This window comes from Lepisma saccharinum, chromosome 21, assembly GCF_977018435.1.
Source record: "Lepisma saccharinum chromosome 21, izLepSacc3.1, whole genome shotgun sequence".
NCBI classification, from domain to species: Eukaryota; Metazoa; Arthropoda; class Insecta; order Zygentoma; family Lepismatidae; genus Lepisma; species Lepisma saccharinum.
In genome coordinates, this window is record NC_139249.1 from 51,342,132 (window position 1) to 51,369,266 (window position 27,135).

Below are 27,135 nucleotides of genomic sequence, written 5' to 3' on the forward strand. Positions count from 1 at the left end.
CCCGAGTTACGATTCGTGGGGTGTGGGATCTAAGGTCAGAATTTTTCAGGCCTTGACCCTTCATAAAATTGGCTCTGGGGCTCTCCCAGCCTTAAATCAATGGGTAACTGGGGAAAAGATAGCCAGAGCATGGTGCTAATCACATCACCTCCAAAATGGCCAAGATTGAGAATGTGTGGAGCCCTACGTCCTCATCCACTAGATGTGCCTTCATGCATGGTGCTGTGTACACAGGGAGCTTTACTTTTACCTTTGCCATGACTTATAACCAAACCCTCATGCAAAAAACATTAAGGTAAGAACTATATGCCAAAGACACATTAAAGAAATAAATATAGTCAGCGTGAGGGTTCCATAACAACAGGTCAGTTAATAAGGAGTGTAGTAACCCTAATGGGACCACACATGCTTTGCAGCAATGTTGCATGCTCTCTACAAGGTGGCTCAAGAGTATTGCAGGCAGCTGGCCCCATTCCTCACAAAGACCTGTATGGAGGTGTGGAAGTTCCCTTGGTGGCAGCTGATGGGCTGCAACTTCTTTCTCTAATGCATACCATGCATGCAAAATGGGATTCATATCTGTTGAACTTGGTAGCCTGTCAAGAAAATCATCCACCAGGTTGGCTCAGTGCAGACATGCATTATCGTTCATGAATGTGAAGTCTGGACTGGCTGCAACTCTGACTAGTCTCATATTAGTAGAGGAAATATACGGATTCACCCGAAAATAATTACAACACAAATGTTTTTTTGTGCCAGATTGTGCGAAATGGTAGAGTGAATAATATATTAAAAATCTGTCATCCAAATGTTCGGGGAAAATCCGCCATCTTGGAAAAAGGCGACAAAAATTCAACTTAAAAATTAAAAAAGAAATTAATATCTCGAAAACGATGCATTGTACACAAAAAGTGAAGATATCCAAAATGAAAGAACAGAAAATTTGCTAAATTATGTTTTTTGTTTGATAGAGCTACCATAAATCTTAATTGAATTACAAAGATTCAAATATTTTCTTTAATTTTTTCAATTAGTGAAAATGTTGCTTTATGACACAAAGAACAGCAAATATGTAAGAAACTATGTAATTTATGTCCTAATGTCATTGAACCAAATTCATAGCTTATGATTTCCTCTAGAGATTTGTTTTTGTTTCGTGCCTTTAGAGTGGGGGGAGGGGGGTTTGAGGAGATATGGAGTTTTATGCAGAGTCATGTGTTTCCCTAAATTTACGTGTTCCATTTCATATGATATTGGTTGATTGATTGATTAATTTGCTTGATTTTATTTTGCTTTTTTTGTGCCACTTTTGGCTAATTTGCGAAAATGGAAATGAGTGATGATTATATGATGAAATTGATAAATGGACACTCATAAACATACATGCCCAGGCCGGAATTCAAATCAGGGACCCCTGTCATCATAGGGCAATTATGATATTGGTGAGAACATCATACATTGTTTTCTGCAGTGTTTCGTTCACGTGACGTTTGTTATTTACATGTTGCTTTTCTTGTTTAAATATTTATGCACACAGTAGCGGCGATTAGGTGTCTTAACTGAGCAGTGGGTTGGGGGGGGGGGGGAGAGGCAAGGATAGTTTACTGTCTACTGGTTGTAATTAGAAAGAATCGTATTGAAAATGGAATTCGGGCAGATGATTTTGGGTCAAATCCAGTGGTAGACAATGCTTAGAATTAAGAGACCATAGTGCGGGGACATGAAGTGTGTGTAGGGGGAGGGTGGAACTGCTTCCCATTCTCCCATCCCTAATCGTCGCCGCTGTCAATACATTCAACTAATATGATACGGTTCTAAACCGGTTACTTTGCCTTGGAGTCCATTGCAGAATTTTTCTTAGATACCTGGTGCTAACATGTTAAATTTATCATTTCCTCTACATACAGACGTGCACTTGTAGCACAGGTGTTGCCCCTGATGCAGCAAAAGGAGAACATACAAGTAAGTGATTGAAGATGTAAACTCCACTTCCGAAAATGCTCGGCTTTAATGGAATCCCATAGAATATCGAGCATCGTAATGTACTGAAGGCACAGAGCAACATTACCCTGTTATCTTTCATTGTTGAAACAAATGTAGATAATAAATTTTCAGCACCTCAAAGTGCTTGAACTTTCATTAACTTCTACTTCTGAATTGAGGAGGCTAATGATTATTCAACGTATCTTAAAAATATGTTCATTTGCAATTCACTTTGCTACTTCAAGTATCATGAAGAGTGCTGCATAAACTATGAAATAAGCCCTTGTGCCACTGGCTATGGCTTTTTCGGATCGATTCGATTTGTTTTAGTTTATATTACTTCGTTATTCTGTCACTTTTGGCTAATTGCAAAGATGAGGACTGATGATAATATGGTGATATGGATGAAGGGACAATATGGATGACACACGAGCCTCACAGAGGATTCTACTGACTGTGAGTCCAGATGCCAGAACCTCGCTAGTCTTTGAAATGCAGTTCAAGGTGTACTGCTTGGAAGTGTGCCGCTTTTCTGGTGGTCATAGGTTACCATAGTTTTAACAGTATTACCTCCGTAAATGATCTCAAGGATTTGTAGTAGACCTGAATCTTCCATTAGATAAACAACACATCTAAGGAAACTCATCTTTATATGAAGACCACCCAGCCTTAGTATGAGCTACTTCAGAGGACTATTTGAGTTCTCATTGGCTAAGATACAGAGTGCTTTCAGAAATATTGGTTGATCAAATGTGATGATGTTTGTTTGATTTACCTCTTTGATTGCCCACAAATACAGTGCAATGTGGATTGAATGCATATCTGGAAGTAAGGAAATCGCTGGTTTCCCTGGATGATTTACTTTTTTTTCATTTATTTGCCGCAGGACCTACTACAGATGGACTTATGTTGTGCCATCCATGCGTGTTGGTGATTATCCATTCATCCATCCTTTTGCTAATCATGAAGATAATTGATTGATTGAGTTGGTGTTGTAAGTCCACTTTATCCACAGTAAGGCTAATTGGGACTGGACCTACAGTTTAAAGTGGGATCCAAACAACTGTGCAATGTGCCTCCACCATGTAAGAAACCTGGAACCGTTTTCGCCAATCGCGAAGATAAGGATGGATGAATGGACAATGAGAAACATACAAGGTGTGGCTAGAAAAAAAACTGGACTGTTGCTACAAAATCTTTTATTGGTTATATTGTGCAATACGAACATTATCCCCTTCAAAGTACTCCCCATAACTATCGATACACCGCTCCATACGAATCTTCCATTTATGGAAGCAGTACTGGAAATCATTTTCTGTAACCATGTTCATGACCTCATCGCTTTTGTTTCCACACATTCTATGGTCGTAAATCTGGTTCCTTTCAGTGCTGATTTGACCTTCGGGAATAAAAAAAAGTCGCATGGAGTGATATCCGGTGAATAGGGTAGCTGTTGTAACACTGGAATCCCATGCTTGGCCGAAAAAGCCTTGACTAACAATGCCGTGTGGCAGGAGCATTGTGCTGATGAAGAAGACATGACTTGCTTTTTCACAAATCAGGTCATTGTCTTCTTACTCGCTCATGAAGGGTCATCAGCACCGTCATGTAATAATGTTGGTTGTTTTGCAATAGCTTGAATACTCAAGCGACGATCTTTTCGAATCAATTCACCGACATTTGCAATGTTTGATTCCGTTTTTCACGTGCAAGGCCGTCCAGGACGCGAGTCTTCCGCGATCACTTCTCAATCCCTCTTTAAACCTTTGAAACCACTCAAACACTACCATGCATGATAAACACTCATCTCCGTATACTTCCTTCAACAAGCCATAAGTTTCTGTGGCAGATTTTCAGAGTTTCATAAGAAACTTCAAATTGATATGCTGTTCCACTTTCACACTTAACATTTTTCTGATGGAGCATAGATGTACGGTTCACTTCGTCCACAAGCTACAGTGGAACTGAGTGCCGCGCACCCTGGAAAAAGCAAAGTGAATTGCAAATGAACATATTTCTGAGATACGTTGAATAATCATTAGCCTCTTCAATTCAGAAGTAGACGTTAATGAAAGTTCGAGCTCTTTGAGGTGTTGAAAATTTATTATCTACATTTGTTTCAACAATGAAAGATAACAGGATAATGTTGCTCTGTGCCTTCAGTACATTACGATGCTCGATATTCTTCGGGATTCCATTAAAGCCGAGCATATTGGGAAGTGGAGTTTGCATCTTCAATCACTTACTTGTATGTTCTCCTTTTGCTGCATCAGGGGCAACACCTGTGCTACAAGTGCACGTCTGTATGTAGAGGAAATGATAAATTTAACATGTTAGCACCAGGTATCTTAAGAAAAATTCTGCAATGGACTCCAAGGCAAAGCAACCGGTTTAGAACCGTATCATATTAGTTGAATGTATTGACAGTGGCGACAATTAGGGATGGGAGAATGGGAAGCAGTTCCACCCTCCCCCTACACACACTTAATGTCCCCGCATATATACCCTGCAGAGGGTATATATGCCCATATATACCCTGCAGAGAGTGTGACACACACTACAGACCAGCCTCTGGTACAAAATTTGTGATGAAACCATAACTTGCTTGGAAGACAATTGCCATACATGCTTCTTCTTCTGTTGTTGTACAGTTAAGAACAGGTAAGGGAGTGTATTACATGGTTACAAACATATTGGGTTAGTTTGGATGAGGACTATAAATAATCACTACTGTGATATCATCTACTTCACATTTACTCTTGGATGTCCCTTTGTTGTTGCCTCTGTGAGTGTAAGGGGTGACCTTCTGCTAAGGTGCCCAAAAGCCAACCTCACTTCCACATAGTATAAGCTGGACTGCATTTTGCAGACTAACGAGGCTCTTATTAAATACGTGTCAGTAAATTGAAGTACAATTAAATTAAGACTGATTCCTAGTACAGGGTGAAGGTAGTATTAGTTACATGCATGCATTTAGTGTACATATTTTCAACAAATTATTGTGCTTATTTAATAGAAGGAACACACACACCAGTCTTTCTTTTGTTAAGCAAATAACGAATGTGGTATTTGCGTCACTTCAGAAAATATTTGTTACTTAACATTGTCTGATGAAGAGAACCAATTAGTGTCCCAGTGTTCTTGCCAATGCCCTCTGTGGTAAATGCTCATTAAAATTATGCATGTTTCTTGGAATTGATGATGCGTCTTATTTTTTTGCCATCGCATTAGATAAATAAAGAAGAGTACGGAGATCACTTAAATTAATGTAATTCAATATATCTACGAGTAACCGTTTTTTTGTTTGAAAGTCGACTTTGCGCTTACCCACATGTCGACATCCTTCTCGTGACTTGACTTTATTTTTAATTTCATTGTCCTTTAAGGAAGTCCAATAATTTGTGATTGTCCAGGTAGGTTTACGAGTGCTATAACATCTTATGCCCAATAACACGCTTCCTTTCCAAATTCGCGGGTAATACCTGTGCTGCAACCTAGCTGGATGCCAGAGGGTGACACACTAAATGCTGCGACATATTGTGAGACCTTGAATAAACTGCATCGTGCAATCTAAAACAAAAGGCACGGCATGCTCAATAAAGGGATCATATTGCTTCATGACAATGCTCGTCCACACGTGGGGCATCGAACCCAAGATCACATCGTGTCATTTGGTTGGTGGGAACAAATTGATCATCATTCCTATAGCCCTGACCTAGCACCCAGTGACTATCACTTGTTCCTGCACTTAAAGAAGCACCCTGCCGGTCAGTGCTTTAACGCAGATAAAGACGTGAAAACAGCCGTGCAGCAGTGGTTATCACATCAGATGGCCGATTTCTATGAAGATGGCATTCAGAAGCTGCTCGTATGATATGATAAATGCCTTAATGTAGGTGGCAATTATTTTGAAAGGTAGATGTAGGCCCAGGCTTTCATGTAAAAATAAAATTATTACAACCTTGTGTTTGTGTAATATCAAAACGGAACTTACTTTAAAAATATGCCTCGTAGTTCCAATATTTAAATGTGTTACAAATTGCATTGCATGTGTGGTATATGGCCAAGGAATCATACGTGAACATAGCTTGAGTATAACTTGTGTGCATGAATTGCAAATTTCTTTTACTATGTCTGTTATGTTGCTTTGCAGATATTCATCTGAAAATATTAATACTGAACAGATGTACATAAATGGAAACTTGGAAAATAAAAATAGTAATATACATGTGTGTGTTTGTGTGCATCCTGAATGATGACACGCTTATGACTTGTACAAAACAATAATTTTTCTTGGAATTCATTATTCTTCGTTGGCTCTTAATTTCATACTACCTAACCTGTTTTTTTATGATAACACACTTGACTACGTGCATTCGTGTATGCCACATGTTAGGAGCGCCAATTTATTAATGCCACCTCTATTTGGTGCAAGGTGCATAAATCTTAATCTTAAACCTTAGCTAGAATATCTTCAGGGTATAGTTCTTTGTAGACAATGAAACCAGACAGGATGCCTTCCAATGGAGACGGTTAAACAAATATATTATGTAAACACAGGATACATGGAATCAGAATATTTACATGATAAGCTACGTTCTTCTGTAATTCTTGTTTACAGTCAATTTTCATCTGAATATGCTCTTTATTATTTCTTTTCTTGATTTGTATATTTTTCTATCTGGACTTCTTCCTTAATGGATGTTCTGGATCCAGACTTCCTTCTTAATGGAGGATCTGGATCTGGACTTCCTTCTTAATGGAGGATCTGGATCTGGACTTCCTTCTTAATGGAGGATCTGGATCTGGACTTCCTTCTCGATGCAGGGTTTAGAACTGGACTTCCTTCGTGGGCTTCCTTCTGGATTTCCTTCTATTTCCGCTTTTCTATGATTTAGGAATTCCTTTAACCTTTTTCCAGTTTTTTTCCTTTAAACTTTGGTAATTATACTACAGGGTGGCTACTCACTGGGAATTTCTTGAATTCCAGGAATTTTGCGTGAATTATTGGCTCTGGCAATTATGCGTGGATTCTGCTTGAATTTTTCTCCGTAGGCTTGAAAAATTGCAACCTTTATTAATCCAAATCCTATTGAATTTATACATATTGATAAATGCCCTGACGCGAGATTTTCACATTTGAGTTATTTTTATCGAGGAAGGAAAATAATGTGTGAAAAATAAAACACAATTTGCTCGATCTGTTTACTTTCAGGGTGGCGACAGATCTGGAAAATCTGGAAATCTTGTTGCTAAGTTTTGGCCTCAACTTTAGGCCCCTTTTATGCGCAAAACAACATGGATGGATGGATGGATGGATGGATGGATGGATGGATATATTGCATGCCATTCTTATGGAATTAATTTTTGTTGGATGTCTTCTGATTGCAACATCCAACAAAAATCACATGCACAAACAAGAGCTTTAGACTGCAAATACACTGCTGGAATTTTATTACTCTTTTGGCTCACTTATTTAATGTAGAAGTGCTTACAAAGGTTTTCTTTCATCATCCTGATGTATTACTGGTTTCGTACAAGTTAACGTAAGTTTACAATTACATTGCACTATTCTTAGATATCAAGAAGAATCCAACAAAATGGGATAGTGAATACTATCACGAAAAAGTGAAACATAAATCTGCATTGGTGAATGTTATAAAAGTTTGGCAAGTGCATGCTCCCAATCTCAAATTTACTGCAACACTAGTACATATTGCAATGAAATTAACGCCACTCTCTGTCCTGTCTTTTTAAACTCGTGAGAGATGGTCATTAATCTCTCACTGAGTGAAGTTAATGTCCAATATTATGAAATAAAATACTAATAATAAATACGTAAATATTTTAATATCATATTTACTCGAATCATTCTATCATAAAAGCAAATCAATTTCTTCAAGAATTGACTTTTCTCTGCCAGCCCTGCTAAATTTTCACTTTCCATCTAATGATTTATACGAGGGGTGCCCAGAAAGTAATTTCCAATTAGTACGGACCTTGATTTTTCGCAAACTCAAAAACCATGAAAAATGTTAATTGCTGCAAAGTTGTGTTTATGAATGTGCAGTAATGTCTGGACAAATTTTTCGCCTGTTCAAAATATCGAAATAATACGAATTTGACATAAAATTGCGAATTGTTGCTGTTTTAGCGAATTTTTTAAACAAATGTCCTAAAACAATGAAAAATTCCATGAAATCCAACATTCTTGTCTTTTCTAGGCTTAAAGAAACAAAGTGTGTCATATTTGTGTACATGGAACGTGCAACTTTTCCAACATTTGATTCAAGAGTAAACTATCTTGTTTGTTATATACATGAAATAATTCCGACAACCACATTAAATCATGTATTTCTCACGATTTTTCAACTTCTATCAAAACAATTTGCATCACAGAGCAAAGTGGCAGGGTTCTAACGGGAGATTGAGTGTGTATCTACCGTCACACGGGAACTGCGTCTTCAGTATTTGTCGTGCAAGATGTGTTTTGAGTTACCAAACTAAGTGCGCACCATCTGCATTTATCGAGCGAGAAATAATGGAGCTCAGTCATTTGGGTGTTTGATTACCATGTGAGAGACCTGGGGTCAATCCCCTGCAGGGGAGAACCAGGATCTTTTCCACCTGTTCAAACTGCTCCGTCATTCACCCAGCATGGTATGAAGCAGATACCTGGAGGAAACTTTGGGGGGTAAAGGTAGCCAGGAGCTTGGTGCTGATCACATCAGCCCCACCTTTGGCCGTGATCAAGAAAGTGTCGGGCCATAACTCCACACCCCATAGATGCCTTCATGGCTTGGTGCTAAGCATAGGGGAGCACTTTACTTTTACTTCCTAAAGAATATGATCTAACATATCAAACTGTCACGAAACGTAGACCATGTGACTAACAATTTAAAATAATAGTTTAAAAGCACAATGGCAGTATTAAGTTTGGTATATGTGGCAGAAAAATGTTCTAAAACGCGAATTTGGGAAACGTACTTACAAGTCAAAAAAAGATAATGCCAAATTTTGGTGCAATAATATATCGGTATCTGTCACGTGAGATTGATTGATTTAAAAATTTTGGATGCGTCAGCACTTATGGTCATTATGCACCCTTCAGTATATACAGGGAAAATTCCATTATCTAAAACCCTTACATTAAAATACTTTCCCAAAATTACTTTCAAGATATCAAAACTCTCACGAAGAGGTGTAGGCCATGTGACTTAAAATTTGAAACAGTAGTTTAAAAACACCATGAATGTATAATTTCAGGTATTTGCCAGAAAATGCACTAAAATAAAAATGTGAATTTTGGGGAAAATAATGCCAAATAGTAAAAAATAAAAAATACACCAATTTAAAAAAAAAATAACATCGAATCAAGGTCACTACCGATTAGGCATAAATAAAACAAGAATATCAGTAGTAATTTATTGCATTAGTAACAGTGAGTCCTAACCTAATTTTTGGCATAATCACCACCGTTGTTCTGTCATTTGTCGTAACATGGCACTAAATTTTGTATGCCCATGGCATATGTGTCTGACATCAAAGACTAGAACTATCTCTACCGCAGTGTAGCTGTCAAATCCTTGTCCTGCCAGAAACCTCTTCAGTTGAACAAAGAGATTAAAGTCGGTACATGCAAGGCCAGGGTTGTACAGGGAGTGGTCCAAGATATCTCACGTGAAGTGTGCAAGGGGTCCGCCGCGTGTACTCAGCTGGATGGGGTTGTGCACATTCAATTGGCGTTGTGTGAATTGTCTGCACCATCGTCTGACCATACTATCACTCACAACACTCACGACGTCAGTTCTGCACACCTCACATGATTGCTGGTGGCTGGCTCTGTGCCAAATTCTGAGCGTGCAAAAATCTGATTACTACACTTAGGCTACATCGCAGTCAGTGGGAGACTGTATGAGAGCTGCAATCTTTAACCTAGAACTGTCCTAAAATGGCTGCGTTGGTACTGTACCAGATTACATCTACATGCCACTTCTTGCACGCATGTGTGTGTCACTCTCCGGCCACTAGTGCTGCATACAGGCAACATTGGAGCTCTTTTTAGGATGCCCCTCGTATATGAACTTTCAGAAGCTGTTATTAACAGAGTGTTCCTGTTTTAATGTTTGGTTAGCTAAATCAGGTACCCATACAATGCAATTCTATAATATATACACAAATTTGTATCGGTGCTTAGACTTTTTTAGTTTTCTGATTAAGTTACATATGATCACTGATTTGATTTATTGAATATATACATTAATTTATTCCATTTATATTTATTCTTTATCTCCTTATAGTAGATTCCATTGTTTTTCATCTTTCCAATTTGCTTTGTTCTTATTTATATAGTTATTCACGTATATTGTGTTAATTTTTAATTTTGCACACCTGGTTCTGCCATCTCTATTCCGCTTTGGCAAACTATTTACATTATTTGGTCCTATTGGGTTCATAACAACTTTCATTACAACCTCTTCTCAGAAATTTTGAGAAAAAGTTTGTTGTATTTGTTTTATTGATATAATCACTCTTTTGACTGTTTATCTTCTCTTCTCTGATGATTTCAGTGAAAATATATCATCTGGAAGCACAACATTGGAGTGTGAAAGAGAAGACAATTTTAGCACTTCACAAAAAACATGTATTAAAGATAGCAAATCTCTACCAGTATTCCCATATTCCAGTGCTCACTTCAAATCAGAAGATACAAGCTGTGAGAAAACTTTGGTGCTTGAACATGCCATACGTGAAGTTGATGACATTTGTGAGAATGATTTGGATAATTTTGGTCCTGTGATATCACCAGATACAAAACCTGATTCAATGAGAAATATAAATATGCCAGAGCAGTCAGTTGTCTCCAAATCAGAAGTCAAGGAAGAGGAAAATCCATTCAATTGGGAAGAAAATAAATTTAATGTAGGAGAAGAAAGCAAAATTTCATTTGCGAAAAGAGAATATGTGAAGATGGAGGAAGATGTGAAATATAATGACGAAGAAATCCCAACTATTAAAACAGAAGAAAGAAACATAATAAATCTGACAGATGTGGATTTGAACTACCCAGTAAAGGATGAAGATACTAATTCCAGGTAATCGAAAATATCTACATTATAATTTTCTTTACTACTGTCAATAAGATTTTTCCAATGTTAGTGAAACAGCGTGTTGCAAAATTCTTTCACAGATTTAAGTCAAAATGGCACATAAAACGTAGAAGAGAGCAACTTGTGGTTGTTTTAATGGAAATTGGTAACTGCAATTTTGTACTATCTCAACATGGACTCTTTTGGTTGCCCACGAGGTATCTAGTTGACATTGAATTTCTCTTAATTGTTTTTCATGGCCTGTCTTATGCTACACTTCAGTTCTTCACTGTTAGACTACTGTCACCCTGGGATGCCACAGCTGGTCTGGTGACATTTCGCCTTACATCTGTTGGGTCTGCCAATGGGATGTCATGAAAGAGTGCACAGACTAAAATTTACAGCTTATTGCAAAGTATGCTTGAATGCAGTGGCACAACCACAGTGGAGTCAGGAGGGCATTGCATGTTTAATCTTAGGTGGAAATAAATTACAAGGGAACAGGTAAGGGGGGGGAGGCAAACATTTAAGTAAGAAGTAGGACTAACAATATCTAAGACTAGCCTGACAATATAGGATATCAGGGATGCTACATGACTGGAAAAGTCAGGGAATTTGGTTGGTCAGGGAAAAGTCAGGAAATAGTCTGGGAATTTTGCATATTTTCTGGAATTTATACCCATTTTTAGTGATTCCAGTCCCCCCAAAAGATTCAGTTCAGAAATTTGTTCCTCTCGTCATTATGACTTCTGGTCTGTTACGTACAAAATTATGGTTCCTTGGCATTTCGATTCTATATTTATTCACTCTCGGATCTAGGTTTTTGGATCTGTTCATTTTGCGACTCATTCTTGTGAACCTGTTCAAAACTGGAATTTGGAGAGGCATTAGATTTTTCTTAAGAGAACAAGCTACTCAAGATTAAACCTACATACCAGTTATCCTCAGAATTTCCTGCGGAAAAATGTAGCTTTAGCTTCGTGTGTGGTGAGGAAATTTCCTTTCTTCAAGAACACACCCACTCGGAACCCGTTCTCTTTTGATACGTGAAGCGGAGCAGGTTGGTGTTCAGACAGTTCATTGGTTTTGGATCTGCAATAAAGCTTGAAGAGCAGAATTTCACGTAACTGGCTGTGGTTGACGTCACACTGGATGGGTGCGAACGCCGAGTAAATACAAAGGAACTCACTACTTCATTCCCCCCGTGAACCTGTTCTGTGAATTTGAGTCCTTCGTTTGCTACCCATTCAGAAGCAACCTGATCAACTAGTTCATTTGCTCGTTGTCGTAGTTTTTACATTGCAGGGATGTTTTGCACCCGAGGAATTAGTGATTTTTTGCAGTATCAGTGACGTCATTATTCGAATATGCATGTGTATGGTGCGAAATAGAGGAATTAAATGTACACTCGTTGTTAGGTTAGGAATGTTGGTTGGATGCCGACAGAAATTTTACGTATTTTTTGCGTGTAGAATGAAATTATGCTGAAAAGTAGTGAAAATGGGCCCAAGTTCCTTTTTGTTTAATTATGATTTCATCATGCTACAAATGCAACTTTTACATGGTTTGATTTCGATTTATGTCTGTTAACACATACTGCAGAGTTTAGTGATTACTTAAGATTTTGTCAATATATGCTTTTGTGGTTAGGTTAGGAAGGTCAGGTTTGGTTGTCTTAGAATTAAAATAAATACCCTGAATGCACTCTACAAAGGTTCCGATTGATTTCTACATTCATTCCCACTAGTTTACGATACTTACTGTCGCTTGTCAACCGGGGAATACCTTGTCCGTGGGAAGCGTGTATGATTGCATCAGGTCATTTTGAAGTTTTTTCAACATAAATAACTTTTTCGAATCCAAATAGTGCTCATTATTTTAAGGAAGGTTCAAATTTCGTATCACAATGATTGCCAAAGTTCTATGATAATTAGTCTTCCTGCTAGGAATATTTGAAAAAAAATTCATAAAACATTCGGAATTGTTACCTTTTAATACACCGATGTTTTCCGTAATATAAAATTGGTGCCAGCATGTGGAAAACTCAAATAATAGTGATATTTGATTCCAAAGTATATATTTTTTTTAGGTGTATGGTTGGTCACCGGCCCCATTCACGTTCTGAATTTCCGAAATATGTACTATTTTCAATAAATTAAAAAATATAATTATTAAACTTATTGCATATTTTCTAAAGGTACATGACCTAATTTTCTGTTGTTTCTCATTTGTATTGATATTTGGATTGATTTGTTGTTTTAAGTCCACTTTATGCACAGTAAGGCTAATCGGGACTGGACCTACAGTTTAAAGTGGGATCCGAACCACTATGTGCCTCCACCGGGAATCGAACCCAGGACCCCTTGGTTACAAGGCGACGACGCTACCACTGCGCCATTGGGGCGGCCTTGTATTGATATAATAGAGATTGTATACAGATTACATTGTAAAGCTTTGCTATATGCCACATTTTTTTTATTAATTTTTTTTACACCACCTTAATTGTAATGACTTGGTGAAAATGGGGAAGTACAATAGTTATTTATTTTTTTCATTGAATAGCATTATATTAATCACTTGGTAAATTTTCAGCTAATAACTGTGTATATTCATATTCTTAATAATTAACGTGCATGCATATTTAATTGAAAAACATGAGGTTCAAAAGCAAAATCATCACACAAACATGTCTTGAAAATTTTCATTTCTGGTCTGAAAAACCTGGAAAAGTCAGGGAATTTCATAATCAAAAAATCGTAGCTACCCTGGATATTCAAGATGAAAATAATGTTAGGGAAAACTGATGCCAAATATCGACTGTCGTCTTCAAATCATATGACTGTCTCATTTCATAGGACTATGTGCTTCATGAATTGCACCAGTCATTGAACAAAGACAAACTCGTACAGGAACAAGCTTTGAATTCTATGTAAGTATTTTATCTTTCTCCATCATTTTTAATTACATATGATATCTACTATTTCATAATCTACAATTTCTACGAGGGGCATACTATAATGATTTACACTTTATTTTTTTTTCAGGTCCCATGGTCCACCATTCGAGAAGTGAGGACTCACATATGAAGCTACGAGTCTAGTCTACCGATTGCAGGCAGCAGTGCCCAAAAAGGATTCCCGGTGTTCACACAGCAGCACGTTCTGTACATCATTGTCAGCAGACTATTGGACAACATGGAAAGCGACTATAATAGTCAGCTTTGAACAAGTTGGTTTCTATGGACAGAGGGTGTGACCACAGCAGAGATTTACAGACGACTTGTGGCAGTGTGTGGTGAACATGCGCCTTCACGGAAAACCGTTTACAATTGCGTGGATGGCTGGAAAACAGGACGCACGTCAACAGAAAAAGGGACAAGGGTCTCTGCTCACATTCACATGCTGCTGCCACTGCACCAATGTCAGGGAAACCCATCTGGTGCACACTTTCCCCATATTAAGGTGATCGTGCACGATTCACTGCAGGGTGTTTCTGGACAGGCCCATGGTCACCTACGTTTCACAAAACGTGATGCACCTGTTCTCAAGAATGACTTGCTCAACCTGTGCAATGTTTGTTGGTGTTGTCACAGTCACTTTCCTTCCAGAACTTGTCCCTTTTTCTGTTTGACGGGCATCCTGTTTTCCAGCCTTCCACCCAATTGTAAACAGTTTTCCATGAAGGCGCATGTTCACCACACACTGCCACAAATCGTCTGTAAATCTGCTGTGGTCACACCCTCTCTCCATAGAAACCAAAATCTGCTGTGGTCACACCCTCTCTCCATAGAAACCAACTTGTCCAACGCTGGCCATTATAGTCACTTTCCATGTTGTCCAATAGTCTGCTGACAATGATGTATGGAACATTCTGCTGTGTGAACACCAGGAATCCTTTTTGGACACTGCTGCCTGCAATTGGTAGACTAGACTCGTAGCTTCATATGCCAGTCCTCACTTCTCCAATGGTGGACCATGGGTCCTGAAAAAAATAAAGTGTAAATCATTATAGTACGCCCCTCATACATGTGTTTTTGAAAAGCCACTGATGCTTTCGGGTTGTAATGGCGTAATTTACTTTCAATGGAATCGTTGCAACAATGCCATAATTGATTAGGGCTTGATGCAGGCATAGGTTGTATTATGGGTGGGATGAGGAGGATGAATTGAGGTGTTAGCCTCAATCTGTGATTTTAGTCCTTTCCAGAGGCCTCCCTGAAGGCCTATCCAACTTCACTATCATCCCTGACACACCAGTGTCTGCGCCTTCTGTCTTCTCCACACAATTGACAAACCTAACAACACTGGGAGACCCATTGTGTCCAACTACATTTCACCCACTGAACTAATATCTGCCTTCGTAGACTCCAACCTCTCTAATCCCTTCTCCAAGCCATAGCCTTCTTTTCTCCATGGAACCAACCACTACCTTACATCATCCATAACCTACCACCCAATACAATCCTTGCCACCATTGACATAACTCTCTCTCTACACAAACATTCCTCATGTCCATGCCCATTCCACTGAATCATTTCTTAGCTGACACAAACCACATAGTCCCAGCACCCACTCCTGATTCAACTAGCCAACTTTGTACTCGCCTGCAACAGCTTCCACTTTAGATACCAGCAGTACCTGTAAATACATTGCACAGCCATGGGCTCCAAATGCCACCCTCCTGTTCCAACTTCTTCATGGGCAGGTTGGAACATGAGTTCCTAGACTCCCAATCAAAGAAGCTACTTCTCTGGCTAAGGTTCATTGATGACATCCTCCTCCTCTGGACACGTGGCGAACCCTCTCACAACCTTCCTAAGTCAACTCAACAACTTGACCACTCTCAGATTCACCTGATTCTCTCCATAGATGACCTTCCTATTGGTGAGCCCAACTTAAGAGTTCAGTATGGGGCTTATGGCGACAGTGTTGCCGCATGGTGCACAGTAGAAGAAAAATCCAGCGTGCATAGAGCTTCTGCTGTAGTACACGCCGCAACAAAAGTTAGTGGTGGTCAACGGGTACTGTTCAATGGGGCTTTTCACTGCCAAACTTTTCCGCTAGAGGCACCACCCCTGTTGTGTCCCTAAATAATTTTGTTTGTCATTTGGTTGCCCTAAGCTTTACATTGGAGCACGATAGGATGGCTATTAAAACATTATTTACAACAAAGGTAAGAATTTTTCATGTAAATCGATAACAAAAATGCATTTAGCAAACCTTTAAGATTATGTAGCAAGTCATAAGTTTCCAAAAATTACATTCTCCTGAACCTAAGAGTTAATATATTAAAGCACAACGGCAGGGTAGCTCAGACGGTCTAAATATAGTATGATATAAACAAAGAGCACTAAAGTTGATGTAATTTTGGTCGTCCCTAGCTCCCATGGGTCTATAATACAAAAATAGATTTTTACACAATGCTTTTATGTTTCCTCTTGTTACGACTTGTTAGTATGTGCAATTCAACGGCGGGAATAGGAATCGGAGAAACTCACCAAATTAGAAAGAGAGAAAATTTATTAAGTGGATAAGCGCATAATATTTATTATTATACACTATGCCCTATCCAATAACTTAATATTAACATATGTTTTCTTTGTATTAAGCAGACATTTTCCCCTCGTATTTTCGTCCTTTTTGTTTTGCGTTACAACAATTTTAAAATTGAAGCATTCCACCGAATAACGCTGTATGACACATATCAGTGAATGCGAGAACAACAGATAAAACCTGTTGTATGTTACTGGACTACAGTAGAAAAAACATAAAACCTTATGCAAACACAGTATCAATCTTCGAGCAACATCCGACCTTATGGCTGGCCAGTTTGTAGCCTGTAGCCACAGGGCCGCAGCATGAATTCACTGGTAACTCAGCACATTTCCAAAAGTGCCATACAGTGTTATTCGGTGGGCTGCTTCAATTATAATTCCTGTAAATAAGAAAGCTCTAAACGTTGCAAGATATGAAACAGAATATAACATATTTTTTGTAATAACTACACTTCTCGATAAATGTGTATGTATAAAATAGAGAATCATATTTACTAGCCATGAGGAAAAGTATGGTATCACGTAAGAAGATGAGTAAGGTATTAATAACAACTATATAAAAAAAAAGTACAGTTGCGTGGAATTATTATGTATTATTCTTTACCTGATTCACAAGAATAAAGCACTTAAATTGTGAAAATTCATAGTGGTTCGTATCTCACATAAAACCGTAGGTCCAGTACCAATTAACATATCTTTGCATAAAAGAGGATTAAAACTCAATTAATCAATTACTAGAGGCGTGAAATAGATGAAGGAAGCTCTGTTGTATTTTGTGTGAACAATGATTACAGAAATAAAGAGACAGACATTGGAAATATTCAATCTAAAATGCTCTCGCTTTGTGTCCATCAGTTAACGTTATTGCCTTGCAAGCAACAAGTCCCAGATTAAATTTACTTAAGTATCTCATAAATCTATTCCCTATTTATGCATTTGCGTCAAACTGTACTATCTGGAAAAGAACTGCTCTATCATTTTATGTTCTTTTAATATAATGCTATCAATTCTTTTTATAATAGTCATCCTTTGGGAAGAGCAAGTGAACTGGGGGTCTTCCTGCTAGATCAGCCAATGTATACAATATGCCTGTTTTCGAAGAATTGCCCAAAATTTAGAAAGCGTGCACACAAATAATAAGCCACTTGACCCGACCCCAAGATGAAAGCCTATTCACTAACTTTTGCCTGGCCATTCCCCACCCCTTCCCTCTTCCCAACACGTGTTTGCAGCGAGTGGCAACAGGCGGAAGGCTGTTATTTTTAACTCCCCAAATTGTGGTTAACACAAGAAAGGAAAGCACCTTTTTTTTGAATGGTCTGAATTGTAAAAGAAGGTATAGACCATCAAACCCTTACATTTCCTCTGCTTTTTGCATATTTATTATTTTCTCTTCGAATGTTAACGACTTTTGTTTCTGACAGAAGCACACTTGTTTGCAGGTGGGGATCTCAAAAGTAAAAGCCCATAACAGCCCATACTGAACTCTTCTTTTATTTAACTTGGGCTCCTCTTTAGATGTGTTTGTCCACATTGTGGGTAATCACCTAGAAACCTGCATACGCATCAAACCTACTAACCACCTCCAATATCTCCACTACTCCATCTCTCACCCCTTCCACACCAAAAGAAAAAGCCATCCCATTCTCCCTAGTCCTCAGAGGCCAAGGCCTTAAGTCATCCCCTTCATCTTGATAAAACCTCATCTATTTCTTCTGTAAAAATATGACTAGGCAGCAAAATATCGCCTTCTGATTTCTGTTTTTGGTAAGGGTTTACTATCTCCTAATACATATATATCTGGTCATGGAAACATACAACAGAGACTGGGGTTTGACATGGTGACCACACTCCACCCCATATCTAACTGGTTGGATGATCTCCCACCATGGGTGAGTGAGTGAGGCCAGTAGAGACGTACATACAGAATGTCCCAAAATAGTGTTTACACTCTTTGAAATATAATAATGGGAACACTAATAACACCAAGTATGAACTTTTTTGCTAGTCACATATCTCAAAGTTACAGATATTCATTTGCCGCAGTAAGTTGTCTGCAATGCTGTAGAACAGATCAACAAACAGCAAATATGGTTTCTGCAGGAAGGGAAGCACAGGAAGAGTCAATTGTATGTTTCATGTCATCCAATGACCATGGCTTTGTGGGTACACATTATTATTCAGTTTCCCAGAGGTAGAAATCTAACAGTGTTAAATTGGAAAATCTGTGTTGTAGATACTTCTTACATTGCTCAAAAGAAAATGTGCTCACCTGTGCCACTTCGGGTATACAAATGCCTACCGCCTGGTGAGCTGTGATGGAACTAATATCAACAGAATACCTACACATGTTCACACACACGCACAGTGGTATGGGGGCATTTTGAAAAGGTTTGCCTCCTACACAATAACGTCAATAATATGCAAGCTACTTACCTGAACTATATGTCTTCTTAAAGTTTGGAATGTCCTCTACAAGGATGTCACTACTTTTCTACGTAGTCACCATCATTGTCCACACACAAATGCCAACATCGGACAAGTTGTTGCATCCTGTCGGCGAAGAAATCAGGCATCTTCTCCTGGCAACAGCGATGCACATCTGCATGCACCTCGGCATCACAGGTGTAACAGTGTCCCTTCAGGTGCTCTTTCAGCCTCTGAAAAAGGAAAAAGTCACGAGGTGTGAGATCTGGGCTGTACGGCTGGTGGGGTAAAATCTCATGGAATTTGAGATGCTGCAATGCATCCTGTGTTTGGAGTGTGTGTGGGTGTGCATTGTCATATTGAGGAATTGCATCCTTGCCAGGCATAACTTGCAGTAATCGTGCACGGAGTTTTTCCAAAGTCTTCACGTACCAATCGCAATTTACAGTGGTTCCATGGTCCAAAAATTCTTTGTGGACTATGCCTTCAATTGGTGAGTGGGTTCGTCCACCGAAGTTTTGCAGGGGAAGCACGAGAACTTTTGACAAATATTTATTTTCTCCTGAAATTTATACTTACTAATAAAAAAATATATATATCAATATCTTGATCTTCAGAAGAAACTATGCATGACTTACTTAGTAAGAAGATGTCATTTTGTACGACCCTGACAAAATCCGAACATATAAGTAGAGGAGAGTTCTGGCAACAGTACATTACTCAGTCAGAATGGTTGCTAGAATCCTGTGCATGCCTTCAAAAGGAAGTGCTGCTTTCAAAGAAAAATATTGTAGATGAAAACATTGGTGATTGTTTACCTACACTGAGCATGGTGGTAGAAGGAACAGGACTACAATCAAGTGGAGCACTTCACACAACTTCATCCTCTTCGAAAAGTACTTTCCACAGCTCACACTGCACAACTGAATGAGAGATTCATTCAATGCAGACCCTCTATCAATGTTTTCCAAAGCAGAACAGGAGAAGCTTACTGATCTTTCCTCAGACAACATAGTGAAGTATATGTTTGTTTCTATCTGTGACAATGTCTTAATTTTGGATCCATCCATAATGAATAAGTATCCAGAGTTAAACAATAATATGGCCTTACACATTATGCTTACTTCTGCGACTTCATATCTTCGTGAAACTGGACTTTCGACCATGACGGTGATCAAGTCCAAATAAAAATCAAGAGTAAATATCCAGACTGAGATGATCCTTGTCATTTCCAAATATATACCCAGATTAGTTATAATGTGTGCCACCAACCAAGCTCATACAACTCACTGACTCAGCTAAACATTGCAATATGCCTGATATCCTGGTTTTCTTACTCTGTATTTATCTCTCAGCTTATGAACATTAAAGAAAATTGCATCATCTGTATTTATCATTATGTTTTCATTACTTGTATGCATACATTAACACATGGACAGATTTTTTTTTTTTTATGGTCACATAACATGCATTTATCTATTATTGCTGATGGTAGGTGCATGGTGAATGCAGATTTTGGCATCTGAGGGGAACTGCGACAGCAAAAACTTTGAAAACCCCTGGTGAATATTATTAAAATGAATGTTCGGAATTATCTAATATTCTCTGAGGCATATATCGTTATTCAATATTCTTCACAGTACTTCATATTATAACTCTGTAGGAAAGTACCATATGCTGGTTTTAACAAATGGGTAAACTACTACAAATTTTCACCTGCACAGGTAAATATAATATGGAGGTATGTGCTCTGAAATAAAACACCATAATTTTTTTATTTACTTATTCCAATCCTCTTCTACCGATTGGTGTCGAGGTTTTACAGAGAGCTCACCATCCGTCACGAATTTCTGCCAACTGCCTTCCTTCACTCCACGAGATGTTCCTCCTGCTCAGGATATCCTTCATTCCCTCATTCCATGTCCTACGTGGTCTTCCTTTCGGTCTCTGCATCCAATCCTCCCATTCTTGCTTCCCATACCTGTTTAGGTATTCAATGTTCAGGCATTCTGCTGAGGTGTCCAAACCATCTGAGTTGTGCTTGCTCAACATCCTGATATATTGGTTTTGTGTTTAATGTTATTCTGATTGTTTGATTTCTGATTTTGTCCCTTCTGGTCTTTCCCACTGTTGTCCTCAAATATTTCATATCTACTGTTTGTAAGTTTTGTTTTTGTTTTTCATTAATTATCCAGGATTCACTTCCATATATCAATGTTGGTACATAAGTTGATTTGTACACAATCATTTTTGTTTTTTGGCTTATTTCCTTTTTCCCTAAATCCCTTTGTTTATGGCATAATATAATCTGTTTGTATTCTTTATTCGAGTGTTTAATTCTTCATCTATTTTTCCATTACTATTGATTGTAACTCCTAGATACTTAAAACTTTGTACTTGTTTTAGCTCTGAATCTTCAATGCTTATTATGCAGGGTTTTTCTATTCTCCCTATCCTTAACACAGTTGTTTTATCTTTGTTTATTTTCATATATTTCTTTGACATATTACCATTTATTATTTCTAAATTTATTTGTAGGTTTGCTTGTGAATTTGCAAACAATACAATATCATCTGCATATAAAAGTTCAGATACAGTTTCAGTTTTCAGTTTCCAATTTCCTACTTTGAATTTTCTCATCTTTGGTTTTATTTCTTTCAGAACATCATCCATCAGAATGGTAAACAAGTATGGAGATAAAATATCACCTTGTCTTAGTTTTGTTGTTGTTATGAATTTCTCTGATCTGTTATTGCCAATTCTGACATAGCATCTATTTGTTTTGTAGAAACTTTGTATTGCTTCTACTAATTTCTTGTTTACATTGTTTTTCTTTAGGGTTTTCCATAACTCTTGCCATGGCACCCTATCGGAAGCCTTTTCCAAGTCTATAAAGCATTGGTATAATTCTCTATTCTATTCTATAACATTCTCTATTATTTGTCTTATTGTAAATATGTGATCTTCGACACCTCTACCTGGTCTGAATCCACTTTGTGTCTCCTCTAATTTATCCTCTATTTCTTGTCTTAGTCTAGTTTCCAAAATTCTTGAATAGACTTTGCCAGGCACACTGAGTAGTGAAATACCTCTGTGATTTCCGCATTCACTGTTATCTCCTTTCTTATATATTGGTATTAGTATTGATATTTCCCAATCCTTCACTATCTTCTTTTCCATCCATGCCACATTTATTATGCTGAGCAACAGATCTTCTCCTTCCTTTCCCATATACTTGATCATTTCTGGTGCAATGCCATCATGACCAGCTGAGTTTCCTAGTTTCATTCTACTAAAATAGCTTTCTTTAACTCTTCCCGTGTAATTACATCTTGTTGTACATCTAGGACATCTGGTTCTTCAGGCCTTCTCTCCTCCTCCTCTTCATTTGTTACATTTCTTCTTTCATTTTCACTTAATAATTTTTGGAAGTAGTTTTTCCATATTTTCATCATTTCTTCAGAATTTGTTAATATTTTCTTATTTTCATCATATATAAATTTTAAAGGGCAATCTTTTTGTTTCCTCAGGTTCTTCAAAACTTTGTAAAAAAGTTTTTGAATTTTTTTTTTCGATTTTGCTCCATATTTCTTCCAAATTGCTCCCACATTTCTTTCTTTGCCTCTTGAATCACTTTCTTCACTTTATCTCTCTGCTTTCTATATTCTTCAAATGCCTCCAGAGTACCCACTGACAGGTATTTCTTCCATTTTTCTTTTTTTCTTTTACATCTGCTTCTATTTCTGGATTCCACCAATTTGTTATCTTCTTCTTGTTGCTTCCTACTCTAGATGTTCCACACACTTGTTCAGCTGCAGATATTATTGCCCCTTTCCATTTACTCCGCTTCTCTTTCTTCTACTCTCTCATTCGCTAGTTCTTCTTTCACTTTCTTTCTAAATTCTTCTTGAACATTTTTCTCTTTCAACTTGTATACCTTTATCTTCTCTCTTATGTTGTAATTTATCATTTTCTTCCTTTTATTCATCCTTGAAGTTTATAATCAGTGTTTACTTCTGGCCCTCTTTTAACTCTTGCATCTCTTATGAACTTTTTCATCTCTCTCCACACAATGATGTAATCTATTATAGATTTTTCATTTCTACTTGGTTCTTCTCTAGTGTATTTGTGTATGTCTGTATGTATATACATAGTGTTGGTGATAATCAGATCATTTATTATGCAGAGTTCCAATAGTCTCTCTCCATTGTTACTTATCACTTCTCCATACTTTCCTATTACTTTTCCCCATTAATCAGTTTTATTTCCCACTCTGGCATTCATATCTCCTAGGATAATAACTTCTTTATCTATGTTTTCAATAGTTCTTTGTAGTATTTCATAAAACTGATCTTTGTTGTTTGAAGTTTCATTCTCGTTAGGGACATATACAATCACTAGAGTCAATTCTTTCTGCTCTAATATATCTACTGTCATTGTTCTCTCATTTATAAATTTCCATCCCTTGATATTTTCATTTCTATCTTTATGTATCATACATGCCACTCCTGATCTTGCTCTTTCTTGTTTTGGTACTCCACTGTAGAATAGAAGAAAGTTTTCATCAAGTTCTTCAATTCCATTACCTTTCTTCTTTGTTTCTGTAACTGCAAGGTATTTCACTTTTGTTTCCTTTATCTCTCTTACTAATTCACATTCTTTCCCATTTAGACCCCTTACATGCCATGTTCCAACATTCACTGAGCCATATCCTCACCAATTCGTCGTCATCGTGATCTGTCTGGCTTGCTCTCTTGTTTTTCTTTTAATCATGTAGGTTCAAATGTGCAGGGGATTGGCCTACAGTATTTTAGCCCAGTGGAGGGGCTGCCTCCTTTCTGCCTCTGGGCTTGCAGTGAGCATAGCTTATCTATTCTGCTCTATGTTTTATGGGTAGAGTTAATGTGTCTCACTCCAACCCCTAACCTGGGGGAACAGGATTTTCTTTCGGGCTTTACCCCCTTAGCCTTTGAAGTTCCCATTCTCCACAAGGCAGTGGTTTCCCTCTTCTCCAAAGAGGGTGGGTTGCCTCTTCCACAATCTCTGCCGTTCCGAAGGTCTCCTTCTCTGCCACAGATATCGTTGAGGTCTTCACCGTAACCCTGGCAAGGGGTCCTTACAAGGTGCTACCATCCGGAGCCAGATGGACCAAGGTTTTTTATAGAGGTATTACTCCTCTAGGTTCCTCCACCTCCTCAGCCGTTGAGATGACCATCCATCTTCTTCCGCCTTTGGAGCCGTTGACCGTTAAGTTGCTTCTTAGTCTGGCTCTTTACCCGCTAGCCTGCCCGGCATGGGAGACCCTGCCAGTAGCTATGCTACCGCCGGTATAGCCTAGGGGATCATCAGAGCATGCAAGCCCCACCACCAACTACAAGGTCCTGCAACCACTAAGTGGGGACCATAAATTTAAGTGTTAAATTTCATGAAACTTGTATCAGACTGATTCCATTTTAAATCCCCCCAGGTAATGATTCGGCCTCTTGGTAGTGACGTCACCTTGTAATCAAGGTGTCTCAGGTTTGAAACCCGGTAGAGGCGCATAGTGGTTCGGATGCCACTTTAAACTGTACGTCTAGTTCCAATTAGCCTTTCTGTGCATAAACCAGACTTAAAACAAGAACCCCAGGCAATGACACCCACCATTCAGATTTTAATGAAACTTTGTGTATTCATTAATACTACCAAGGTATGAACCCATGAACAATTTTTCATCTGTAGCCCTCATAATTCGTGAGAAACAGGGGGCTAAAGTTCCTAATCTTGCATGGATCAGTCAATGCTGAGGCCATGGTGGGAGCCTGCAGTGCTTAACAGAAATAGTTGTATCTTGAAGTCAAATTGGGATACCACTCTGAAACTTTTTTCTAAAGTTCATAAATAAACTCCTCACAAAAAGTCTGGAATATTCCATTTGTCGGGGAGAGAGGACATGGGCAGGGTGCAGTGCGGGTGGAATGTAGTTGGAAACATGAGAAAAGAATGCAGGCAGAACAACATCTGATGTACGTGCATATCCGGGCAACTGCTAGCGCCATCTACAATGTGGTACAACCTATCAGTACCGGCCGAGTTTATCTGGCTGTCACGCAACATGTCAAATCCAGTGTCTTCGAAGCAGTGCAAGCGTTAAATGGATATCTGGCGTTAACGATGGTGATAATGCAGTTTGACCGCACCAGGATTGTGACATTGTTGCAACAAGGGCGTACACAGGCGGAGGTTGCACGTGTGGTCGGGGTCACCCAAGGAGCATTATCCAAAACATGGAAACGATTCAGGAACACGAACGGTGTATCAGACACGCCGAGAAGTGGTCGTCCAAGAGTGACAACACGCCGTCATGATGCATACATTACTGTGACTGCACGCCGAAGGCCAACAGCGACTGCCCGGTAGTTGCAAAAGGACTTGTTGCAAGCATCCGGCGTTCGTATCGCGACCCAGACTGTGCGTAATCGTTTGCATAGTGTCGAACTAAGGTCATATAGGCCGCTGAGACGTATGCCACTGCGACCTCACCATCGGCGGAACAGACGAATATGGGCTGATGAACATCGTAGGTGGGATGTGCAACAATGGTGGAATGTGATGTTTTCCGATGAAACAAGGATCTGTTTGCGGCCTGATATGCGACAACAACGTGTTTGGCGACGTCGCCAATGCCACGGGAGGCAGCAGCATGTGCAAGAAGTCCATCCCTATGGTGGTGGTTGAATCTTGTTTTGGGCAGGTATCATGTACGGGCGACGGACACCTCTCATTCCACTGCAAGGGCGGTTGACGTCTCGACGCTATGTGGATGAAGTGCTATGGCTTTTCGTGCTTCCATTTCACTACCAGTATGGTGCCGACTTTGTCTTTGTGGACGATAACGCATGTCCACATCGTGGAGCACCAGTGACCAATTTCCTGCAAGATGCTGACGTTCGTCGTATGGATTGGCCAGCACTCTCCCCGGACATGAATTGCATTGAGCATGTGTGGGCGATGTTGAAGCAAGCCATTTCACGTCGTCCACAGCCTCCGCAATCACTGCCAGACCTCATCCAGGCTGCCCAGGTTGAATGGGACCATCTCCCACAGGATGCCATCGATGCACTCATCTCTGGGATGCCACAACGTGTGCGGGAACTGCACAGTGCAAGAGGAGGCCATACACATTATTGAGGGACTCACTTTATGTGTGTCACACACTGTGGCCGTTTTGCACAGTTCATAGGGAAGACATTTTTTCCTTCCCTTGATTTTGGTTGTTTTTCGTTCACTATATTTGGTTGCTTTCGTGAACTTGGCAAGCTGGCATCGTCACTTGTCCTCTATTTTTGCACAATAAATGTCTCTGTTCCCATTTCTCCACTTTCTTCTTATATTCCAAACTTTTTGTGAGGAGTTTATATGTATATTCCATTTAAAAAGTTGTCACAAAGATTCCTCCACTGACAATTGAGAAAAAACTATTGTATTGTTTATAATGTTGATTTTTTTGTATGTCAACATCTCAGATTACTAAATTTGCATTATCATTATAAGGCAAAGCAGTTATCATGCCATTTTTTTTTCAAATTGAAGTTAAGGTAAAGTATATTCTGAAAGGCTATGAAATAAAATTAGTGGAATTTGCTCTGCTTATTAATCAATATTCATTGAAACGAGGTTTATGCACATGCATATGGTCATTCTGTGCCAAATCATCACCAAAAAGAAAAAAAAAACCTTTTCAACCTGAACATTTCAGATTTTCATGAAATTTGGTAGGATGTTAGAAGACATGAAGTACCTTTTGTAGAAGAAACTAAATGAATATAACATCTTATGAGAATAACTGTGAATTGAGAGTCTTACTTATTCTTGAACCAAATAATCATATTTTATGTATTGTAAGGTTGATTGATTTGCTTTATTGTACTTCGCCTTTTGTGCCAAATGATGAAGGAGACAGCAAACACTTACCACACGAAAATAAATAGTTTGATATTTTGTGGGGTTACTGCATTTTCAGTTAAGAAGAAAGAGGTGCACAGATTCACATCATGTATATATATGCATATATATGTGCATCAGGCTCCGACCACTAGTGCC

The 27,135-nt window shown here is 38.6% G+C and overlaps 1 protein-coding gene across 4 annotated transcripts in view; it reads left to right on the top strand.

The window, feature by feature from the left end:
- LOC146004237 (uncharacterized) overlaps positions 1 to 27,135 on the top strand; it is an 82,402-nt gene that overhangs the window by 42,033 nt on the left and 13,234 nt on the right. For 3 of the 4 annotated variants that reach the window (XM_083142917.1, XM_083142918.1, XM_083142915.1), the window contains one exon: positions 10,554 to 11,078. In XM_083142917.1, the coding sequence (XP_082999043.1) occupies positions 10,554 to 11,078 (525 nt within the window). Of the gene's footprint in view, positions 1 to 10,553; positions 11,079 to 14,116; positions 14,509 to 27,135 lie in introns of those variants that run through there. The other variant, XM_083142919.1, reaches the window with a different exon arrangement.